The 10,819-nt window shown below is 45.9% G+C and overlaps 1 protein-coding gene across 1 annotated transcript in view; it reads right to left on the bottom strand.

Annotated features, from left to right (window-relative positions):
* Positions 1-4,546: 4,546 nt before the first annotated feature.
* Positions 4,547-10,819, bottom strand: part of ACBD3 (acyl-CoA binding domain containing 3) — a 7,123-nt gene continuing 850 nt past the window's right edge. The window contains exons 2-5 of the mRNA XM_031061950.1: positions 9,160-9,334; positions 6,514-6,706; positions 5,553-5,837; positions 4,547-4,758 (exon numbers count right to left, since the gene is read on the bottom strand). Coding sequence (XP_030917810.1) covers positions 4,547-4,758; positions 5,553-5,837; positions 6,514-6,706; positions 9,160-9,334 — 865 coding nt within the window. The remainder of the gene's footprint in view (positions 4,759-5,552; positions 5,838-6,513; positions 6,707-9,159; positions 9,335-10,819) is intronic.

Below are 10,819 nucleotides of genomic sequence, written 5' to 3'. Positions count from 1 at the left end.
GACAGACAGACAGACAGCCATGGACAGACAGACAGACACCCATGGACAGACAGCCCAAGGACAGACAGACAGCCACAGACAGACAGACAGACAGACAGCCATGCACAGACAGAACAGCCAAAGGACAGACAGACAGCCATGGACAGACAGAACAGCCAAGGACAGACAGACAACCCAAGGACAGACAGACAGCCATGGACGGACAGACAGACAGCCCAAGGACAGACAGAGCAGCTGCCCATGGCCACCCCAGCTTGGCCACCTCTCCTGGCTGCTGCGGGGCCAGGGCACCCATGGAATCCCGGGCTCAGCTGCCTCCGTGCCCTTTCCAGCCAGGAAAATGGGGAAATTCCCAGCACACCCAGGGATGGCCCTGGGGCACAGGGCTGGGCTGGGCACCCCCTGCTCCGAGAGCCCAGTGGCCACAGAAAGGTCCCCTGGTGGTGGCTCCAGCTGGATTTCAGGGCTGTCAGAGGCTGGGGTGGGAAAAGCCATGAGGGATCAGCCAGGCCAGCAGCTGCTCCAGGGTGGTTTGGTCCTGGGTTTCTTTTCTAACAGGGTTTACACACATCTTCAAATATTGCTGTTGGCTCCAACCCAACCCCCAGTGCTGATCTTTTCTTCTGGAGCCAAACTGTGGTGCTGGGATGATCCAGCAGCAGGCTGGAACTCCTGGGTGCTCTGCTGTGTGCAGTGAGGTGGGCAAGCGCCCTGTGCTGCCCTGGGCAGGTTCCAGCCCCGTTATCCACCTGTGCCAAGGTGTGCCCTGTGTGTGCCAGCACCCACAGCCCTGCCTGGGCGAGCTTGGCTGGGACTTTGTGCTGCCCACACACAGCAGGGAAATGAGGAGGGGGGAGGCCCAGCAGGAACCAGGCTGCAGCTCCTCACCTTGGAAACAACTTGGGGTTGAAGGCAGGATCAGGACTTTTCCAGCCTGGCTGGGAGAAATGCTCCTGTGGCTGGGCAAAGAAGCTCCTCTGTACATCCTACACCACCTCCAGCGCTGTGGGCATTTCCCTTCCCCTCCCAATTCCTCCAGGCTTGAGGCTGTGCCCAGGCCCCTCCTGTTCCCTGGTCCCTGAGACCCTCCTGCTGGATGAGTCTGAGTGGGGATGGTGATTTTGGGGCTGCATGGCCATATCTCTATCTATACTAGTCCAAGCAGGTTCATGTATTTCTTTAAGCCAGTCTGATGTTTCAGTAAAACTTTTGATGTCCAAGGGGCAGGCCTCAGAGGAGCAGTATTTGGGGACGGATTTGGGATGGCACTTCTTGCCTTGCTTAACCTTCCAGCACATGGTGGTGGGTGTAGCTGTGGTGTGAGTTTACAAGTTTTATTTTTTAAAGCGAAGGAGCCAAAAGCAGGTACAGCTGACATTGGTAAGCTGCCCTCTGAACCCAGCTGTGGGTCACAGCAGAGCCCAAGGCAGGGGTGCTGCTGTCACAGAGCGTGGGTGACAGTGCCAGTGTCAGCACAGGGACTTGCACAGCTCTGTGGCAAATAAAGCAGTGACCCAGCCCTTAAATTGTCCCCTTGACAGCAGACCCATGACTGTGCTGACACTGCCCACCACAGTGACCCCAAAGGCTGCATCCAGCTGCTCCAAACCACAGCCTCTCATCTGTGACTGGCACAGCACAAGGCAGAAAGTGCCCAAAGCCAAGGGGTGGGAAGGACAGCACAGGGGACAGGCAAGGATAACAGCACAGAGCAGACAAGTGGCTTCATTAGGAAGTTGTTTTGAGCTCACTGCTTCTCCTTCTGGGACAGCAGAGCCAAGGAAGACCCTGCCTTGCTGTCTCCCACCAAAGTGCTTCCAAGAACCTGTTCTAACACTGTTTTTTCCCTGGGATTATCTTTTCTCAAAGGACCAGTGTATTCAGAGCAGAGCTGTGCCAAGCTGGTGATGCTGTGTCACCTGGTGCCACTGCCAGTGACTGCTCATCACACAAAGTGTTTGCAGTAACTCTTGTGGAAGGGAGCTGCCCAAGGTGAGCTGTGAGGAGCTTCCCTTCCAACTGGGGAAAGGGGAATTTATTCATGCATGACAGGTAAAAGAGGCTCAACTGGGGCAGGCTTGCTGCTGTAATTACTTTGGTTTTCAATGCCCTTGCACATTTTGAGTGAAATTAGCTTGCAGCATACCCAGACTGTGGTACACTGAACTTCTCAGCATCTTGCTTCTCATAGCACAGCACTTGAAGAGAATTCTGCTCCCCAGGTGAACTCTGGGGCCAAATTAGGGCACATCCTGGCCTCAGCTCCAGGCTAAGCTGCTTACCAGCAGCAGCAGCTAAGCAGTAAAAAGTGACTGACACAAACCTCAGCATAACTTGCCTTTCTGCCTCTAGCTCTTTGCTTTTCTTCTCGTTCACTCTAAACCGTGCATGGTTCTGTCTTGCCCTTCAGGTGTGGGATTTCAGGACTCTTTTGGAGGGGAGAGCTTACAGGTTTCAGCTGCCCACATCCAACCCCTTCTGCTAGCCACTGAAAACCCAGAGAGACTCTGCACCTCAGGGAGGGAGCCAGAGATATTCCTGGGCAGAGCCTCTGACCACAGTGTGAGCCTGGTGCTGCACCTCTGGACATGGGAGAGATGATGACAAGCTTATCTCAGCTCCAGAGCCATACACAGCAATGCCAAGGTTTGCAAGTTAATAAAAAGCCAACAGCATTACAGATAAATGTCTTTTAATTAGGATTAAATACTATCTCAAGGTATCTTGAAATCGCACTTGTACTGTACTATCAACAGCCAGAGGCAATAAAAAAAAAAAGTCTGAAAATGTAGAAGTTCTAGCATCCAACACATGACAGTAAATGCTGCCATTTAAAGCAACAAACACCGCTCCCAAGAACAGATATTCTTAAAGGAAGAAGTTGTAACATTTTTGTATGGACAAAAAATAAAAAAAAAAAGTAATTTGAAGACCAGAAGAAATATATTAGTGCCTGCCTTTTTAAAAGGTTTTTTTTGTTGTTGTTTTTCTTTTTTTTTTTTTTTACATTAAATACAGTTTTCTTTAAAAGCAAGGTACTTTCTAAATTCATGGTTTATATACTGTATGTACACAAGAGCAGAACATTGTACAGTGTTTTTGGATAAAGCAGCACTAACTAGCTGTAAGCTGGTAAGGTGTTGCTGACCCAAAAAGCAAGATGACAAGTTAAGCACTCTAGGAGAAATATCTCCATGGTTGGTATGAGCAAAGGAAAGTATCATGTATGTACAAAGTGACCGTCCACACAAACCCTGCCAGCCCAGCATCATTTGCCATGGAACTGCTCATGCTGCAGCTGAGCAGGGGGAGCCTGACTGCAAGAGCTGCTCTGAGACCCCAAGCAACCATTTCCCTTCAGTAACAAGGTGCATCACCCATGCAGAGAGAACTTACACAAATCATTATTGCAACAGGCAGCCCTGGGCTCTGGGGAGAGGATTCTTACTGCAGCCTCAAGCCAAGGGACACCTGCACTGCTTTCTCACTTTCGGAAATATCAAATGCCCCAACCAAACCATGTGAAACTGAGGTTAAAGCTACCTTAAGGATCTGTATGTGCACCTGGCCTTTCTGCCCACAGCTACAAATTAAAGCAGAAAGTTTGCACCCCACTATCACCAGTTCAGACTAAAAAGGAGTGGCAGTGATTTCCATCATTAGTGCAACATTAACTCCTATACTCTATCAAAGTGACTGACTGCTCTCCAGGTGCACAACGTGTATTCAGGTCTTACAAAACGGGTTTCAAGTTGGTAGCCTTGTAGTTTTTTTAGTCTACCCCATTAAAAACGCCATTAAACTCAGGAGTAGTCTGTGTCCTGTTCAAAGTCAATTGCATCAAAATATGACTTTTATTCTAGGGTTACCAGTGGGGCAGAGATGAAGGTTCTTCCTGTTACACATACTTCTGAACATCATTCAGCTCATGCCTTCAGAAGAGGTTGTTTGCTGTACTTTCAGGACGTTGCTCATCCTTGCCTTACACACTACACTGCTTTAAGGAACTGAATGTTTCTTCTTTGATGAGGACAGAAGTGAGACAACTTGTTTCTAAACTGCATAAACTCAAAGTTTCAAGTTTTAATGGTGTAAAAAATCTGACATTCAATTACAGTTAAGAGAAACTTGCTACACAGCAAACTGCATCCAAATCTACCAGTTACTGATGGGACCTTTAAATTAACCATCAACGAGTTATTCAAGGCATCCAGACCTGGAAACATCAGATCACCCAGCCAGTGAGCCAGCAACTCCCTCCCCCTTTTTCATGAGGCTTTAACAAGTGCAATGGATGTGACCTCAGCACTGGAGCAAATGGCTCCAATCCCCAAAAAGGTTAGGGAGATCCTGTGTTAAGCCCAATGCAATATGCATTAGTGTCATGGAGCAGGAAGATCCCAGTGTCTACTTGTTAAAAGTTCACACAAACCATACAGATACAGACAGGATGAAACACAGACTCAAAAGGATCCATTATGCTTGAAGAAAATTCCAAATAAAATGACATCTTCTGCACAGCCCAGCCTCAGACACAGCCACACCTTTATCTAGTATAATAAACTCTGTAGTAAACTGTTTTTGACCTCCATAGAGAGTAGGAGTTGTCAAATTTAAGAAGATAAACTCCTCTCCCTGGGTACTGGTGGCTGCCAGCATAGACTTCTTCGTGACAGTCTCGTCTGTACACAGGCACTATTTCATCTAGCTGAGGCTTGTTGGCATTCTTTTTGGCTTTTTCTTCACTGCTAGTAGTTTCTGCAAGGGAAAAAAAGAGGTGTCAGTGAACATGGGGGGATGCTTTATGAAGGCAAGTCAGACTAATCTCTAGGGGACAAAGCCCTCTTTGTCAGTTCAGGAATGAGAGGAGTCACAGGGATTCATACCAAGGCTGGGGCTGAAGCACCCAGAAGCAGGAGGAACACAAGCATGCTCACTTTATCATGATTTTAGCAGTTTGATATTAAAACTCACCACACCCATCTCCCCAGCCCAGACAGGTCAGTTTGTGGAGAGGCCAAACTCCAGTTTTCAGTACCATAATCACCACCACTGATGTGCCTTTACTTGGTAGTAATCCCAAAAAGCCACTGCTTCCTAGGTCAGGGCAGCTCCTCCCAAGCAAATCACATGCTCATTTCCAAACATTTTTGTGATGGTGTGCTGGACTCCTCCACAGACAAAGGCCACTGGCAGCACTTGCTCTCTGAGGCTGTTTTGCTGCAGCCTCAAGGAAACTTCCACCCTAGAAACACCTCTTGAACAGCAGGACAGGATTGTTCCCAAGGTTTCAGAGTGCAGATTCACTGTGCTCTGTCACACCATGGGTTTCAGTTGACTCAGGAAAAGGATTTCCCCAGCCTCAGCTGCTTTGGGTCTGTGACCCAAGGAGGGGACTGGAGTTATTGCAGAACTGCAGTTGCTATTCAAAATTGAAAGCATGACTGTAGCCAGATGGAAGCCAGGGAAAGCAGGAGATTCCACAAGACCATCAGTGGGGGTTTCCCTCACAGCAGCAAAGCCTGACAGTTTACAGACATTAGTGTGCTTACCTTCCTCTTCCTCCTCATCATCACTGGACTCGCTGACATGCACACTGACTGCAGTATTAGGGGAGTCTGTCCATTCAAAATACACCCCAAAACCAATGTCATAATTGTCTGTAGCAAACTCCCAAAAGAGGTAGGACCCCTCTTCATGGGTTGGGACTCTGACTGTGACCACTTCTCCTCGGCCCACTGTGATCACAGAGTCTGCATCCTGACGGATTTTCTCCTTGAAGTCTTTGATCTGGGGTCGTGTCCACATGGATGGGGCAGCAATCACTGGGACAGAATCTGGAGACAGGGGAGGAAATACTCCAGTTAGGCTTTGTTGCAGGTATTTATGCTGCATCCTTAAGTGTGTGCCTGAGGAGCACTTGAGGGCCCCAAGCATTAAAGTTGCTTCCAGGTGATTTTTTTTAACAGAAGCAACAAGTTTCAGCTCTGAAAGGATGTATGAACCAGTGCAAATTTAGTTGTAACTCTACTAAATGCTACCAATTCACCCATCCAGCACATTTAAAGCAACAGTGCCTATGCACAAAAGCCTCAGAAGGTAAATGTACTGCTACAGGTGACAGGTTTATACTGCACAGAACCCTGCACTGGAAGGACCTTTAAACAGCTCTGACCCACTTCAAGTAAAACTGAGCATTTTTCTGCCCAGAACAGCTTTGTGCTAGAACTTTTATGCCCCTTTCCTTCAAGTCTAGAGTGACAGGATGTTCTGGATCCCATCAACTTTGCTGAAATGCTTTTGCTGCTTCCTCTTCCCCTCCCCTCCCAAAGCTGAGCTTTGCCTATGCAATATTATCCTCCCATCAGGGACAGCAGCCCCAGGAATCAAACCCAGCTTTTCCATAGGCAAATGAAGCCAAACAAAGAACCACAGTAACCCTACTTAAGACATCTGAACCCTAAGAAAGGCTTTTGCTATTTATTTTTAAGTAAGACATTCAGCTAGTCCCACCTTTTGGTCCATTCTCCAGTGCCTCTTCCAAAACCTCTGGATCCAACTCTTTTTCAGGGCTGTCTGCATGAGCACTGGCCTGCCCATTAATGGATGGGGTGTCCCCTGGGGCAGGGCTGTTCACCTTTGATGCAGTAGTCAGGGGTGTCCCTGTTGCTGCCACCACTGCATCCTGCTGCTTCTGTAAAGCTGCCTAAAACAACAACAGGAATTTAAGTCAAGTACAAGCAAACCCTCCCAAGATGCCAGTTTTATACCTTCCAGCAGGAGGTATAAAGACAATTTAACCCTTTGACCCAAAAGCAGCACACATTAACCAGTTACATCTGCTCAGTCCCAAGGGATGGGAAGTCACTTGGTTCTGGGCTGGTGGATACAACCTGAACAAAAAAAAAAATTCAACTTTCAAATGAATTATGGAACACACAAACTCCTGCACTTAACTATGGAAGTTTTTCATTGCTATAACATTTCTATCAAAGTTGGAAGTGTGACTTGTTTGCTGGGTTTTTTTTTTTCTTTTGTTGGGTTTTGGTGGTTTTTTTTTGTTTGTTTTTTTGGTTTTTTGGGGGTTTTTTTGGGGTTTTTTTTTTGTTTTTTTTTGCTGGCTGGAAGGGTTCCATCCAGCCTGGGCTCATCCAGGTCTAAGAAGAGCTGACTATTGAAGGTCTATGAGCTACTTGCCAATTTATGAATCAAACAGAGAACTCTCTTGAGCAACCTCCCTGTCCCTTGCTGCCAGCCCAGAGAGACAACACAGGCTTTTTTTTTGGGACAGGGAAAAGATATAAGTGACAGTGGCACTTTAAAGGATAACCTAATCATCACAAGATTTTGATGAGCAAATGGAATATAGGTATCCTGCAGGAATATGAAGACAATATAGAAAAAAATATCAGTTAAGATTTCAAATTTAAGCCAATTGCACAGATGCTGTCCAGATTTCACTATCTACTACAGCAGTTTTGTGCACTGAGAGAAAGGTGGTGTGAGCTTTTCTACACAGCTGTTGCACACAGCCTTTCCAAGATTAATTGCATCAGAAGCTGATCTGTAAGCAGAACAGCACTTCCTAACTGCACTAAGAGATCCCAGTGCACCTGACTCACAGCCATCCCAATAAAGTATTCCTCAGAAGTGTTACAGAAGCTACAGGAGGGAAGCCCAGAGAGTAATTATAACAGGGCAGAAAGTCTCTGTCTGTGCTACACCACCTCAGCTCCATCCAGTCATGGTCTGGCTTAGAAGGGAGCTATAAAGATCATCCAGTTCCACACCCCTGCCTTGGGAATGGACACCTTCCACTAAACCAGGCTGCTCAAAGCTCCATCAGACCTGCCCATGAAGCCTTCCTGGGATGAGGGGCATTGTTGAACTTCATGAGGTTCACATGGCTCCCTTCCTTGGACATTTCTTTACTGAGAGCATCAGCCTCCACAAAATACAAATGACCTAAATCAGTCTGTAGGTCTTTAGCTCAAGTACAGAGCTCAGCCTGTCCTCCCACCCAAATCATGAGGAGCTTATTGCAAGCAAGCAACTTCATCAGGTGTTAATTAGTATGTGATTAAGTCAGGCAGTAGGAGCAGAAGGAGAGAGAAGTCAGCAGTGCTCAGGCAGCCAGGGAGAAGCAACCTCCAAGCCAGCAGTGATGCTACAGTGCTGCATGTGCACTGATCTTCAGGAGAGTCACCTGAAGAGGTCTGTTTGTGGGGTTTTTTTTTTTAATTTTTGTTTAGGATTTTTCTCTTGGGAAGCTGAGAAGCTTTAGAGAAAAAAAACTCCACTTTTTATCTAATTTGTTTTTTTTTGTGTTGTGTTCATGTGTAAAATGTGTTTAGAAATTGTTTACTTACAGGTAATTGTTTAATTAGTTTTTAGTGCGAGTTGTTTTAACTCATTAACTGTAAGTTATTAGTACTGTAAGTATTAACTGTAAGTTATTAGTTATTATTAGTTATTAACTGTTAGTAATTAGTACTAAGCTGTATTACAATTCTAAAAAGAGTTACAAGTGTTTATTATTATCTTTTTTAGCATTTTGTAAGTATTTTTTTGTATTCTTTAGTATAGTATTCTTTAATAAAATATAGTATTATAAAGTAATAAGTTAACCTTCTAAAAACATAGAGTCAAATGCATCATTCCTGCCTTCATCAGGGCATTCCTTGCAAATACAATATCTGTTCATGCTCAGAGGCACTGGTGTGTCATTAAATTACACACACACATCACCAACACTGCAGCAGAGCAGCTCACATTTCATCTCTAATAATTACATTGAACCAAGTCATTAGTAAAGAATGCTTAGTGTTCACTTAATTAACAGCTGCTTCAGAAAACTACTCCAAAAGATGAAACAAATAAAGGGGCTTTGGTGCTTGATTCTGAAGCAGCATTAGTCACTAGCAGGGGAGCTCTCCCTGTGGCAATTATTTTTCCAAGGAGATAACAGCAGACAAGTTAATGTATCCCAGTGACAGCCTGGGACACAGGGCCATGGTTCCTCGGTGACACAGAGCCCAGGTTCCTCAGTGACACAGAGCCCACATTTCCCAGCGACAGCCTGGGACACAGAGCCCAGGTTCCCCAGTGACACAGAGCCCAGGTTCCCAGTGACACATCTCCCAGGCTGGCCAGCCATACCTGCTGCTGTGCCAGCTGCACCTGGTAGAGCTGCTGCATGTACTGCTGGTAGTGCTGCTCCTGGAGCTGGCGGATGAGGAGCTGCTGCTGCTCGAAGTTGCCGGGGTACTGCTGCGCCGCGTACTGCTGGAACTGCACGGCCGTCTGCGAGTTCAGCGCTGCCATGATCTGCTGCCTGCACAGCACACACAGCACACACCTCACCCACAGCTCAGGCATGGGAAATCCCTGCACTGAGCTGCCTCTGAGGCCACTTACAGCCCTTAATTCCTCAATTCCATTCTGCAAAACCCAATTAAAATGAATCTACGTAATGGACCGGAACCCAGAGCTAAGGCAGACGTGGGAGCTTTGCCTAAAAATAAGCTGAGAGCAACGTTTTCTACCCATTGTTTGGAAACATCAAATGTTAAAACAACCACCATTTCAATCTGCAGTCTGATAAAGAGGTAGCACTACACAAAACCCACATGACTAAATTTCTCAAACAGGCAAGGGAAAAAACCCACATATGCTTTTTCCACAAACCATCCTTCCAGCAGAGCTCCTATAAATATTGGTAGGAACAAACCTGCTTCACCAATGCTTTTTGGTGAATCTAAGAAAAACACACCACATAGTTATCTTAGTTTTCCTGGTCAGTATGCAAACAAACATGAAAAACATGACTGACAGTGGATTAATTCAGCAAGAACAACAAAAAAAAAAATGCTGCCAGATGGGGCATCTGCATCTCCAGTAAACTCAACTGCTGAAACTTCATGAGGAACACATGGGTTACATACACCCAGGCTGTTTTTCTCCTCTCTCCAAAGAACTAACAGAAATCCTATGGCTAAATGACAAGATAGATCAAGGGCCTGTCTCATGTTACATCCATCAGTGACCAGCTATTAGTGTTTCAGAGGAAGGAAGAAGCATCACACAACTGCAAGAAAAATTCTTTCCTTCTCACTCTTCTTCCATCCCCAAAAACCATGTTCTAAAGCATCAGTATTAGACTGGTCTAATACCCCAAAGAGCAAGATTTACTGCTTTTCAGCAAACTATGACCAGTTTAGATACACTTGGTACCCACATTCATTTTCTGTCTAAAGTCTTTATCTCTGTAACCTGCTATGACCACTTAATACACAACTCCCATTCATGTGAAAAACCCTCTCAACTTCAAGGCATACCACACTTCTTGTCACTTAGCGCTGTGCAACACTTTCTATTGTACATATAAATTGATGTCTGTCTCTTACACTCCTCTGGCTCTCACCACGTTAAACAAGCAGCAAAACTTGTGGTTTAATTATTTGCTCCCATCACAAACCCACTACACAGCAAGCATTGGATCTACTTCAGAGACACCCCCTGCAAAGACATTTTTATGGTGGAAAATAGTCGCTGACTGATGTGGAACAGCTTTACCATTCCATTAAATATTACATGTGCAAAGCCAGATCTGTGTTTCCAGCATCTGGATGTGATGGGAACAATGAAATATAATTAGAACTGTACATTCCAACTGTCTCCAATGCAAGGCAGCTATTTTCTTTTAAGTGTTGTTTCCACTACTCACTTCTGCTGCTCCATCCGAAGCCGTTCCTCCTCTATTCTCCTCCTCTCCTCCTCTTCCCTCCTCAGTCTCTCTTCCTCTTCCCTCCTCCGTTTT

Source organism: Geospiza fortis, unplaced genomic scaffold (genome assembly GCF_000277835.1).
Source record: "Geospiza fortis unplaced genomic scaffold, GeoFor_1.0 scaffold88, whole genome shotgun sequence".
Taxonomy (NCBI): Eukaryota; Metazoa; Chordata; class Aves; order Passeriformes; family Thraupidae; genus Geospiza; species Geospiza fortis.
This window is presented reverse-complemented; position numbering and strand designations above follow the sequence as displayed.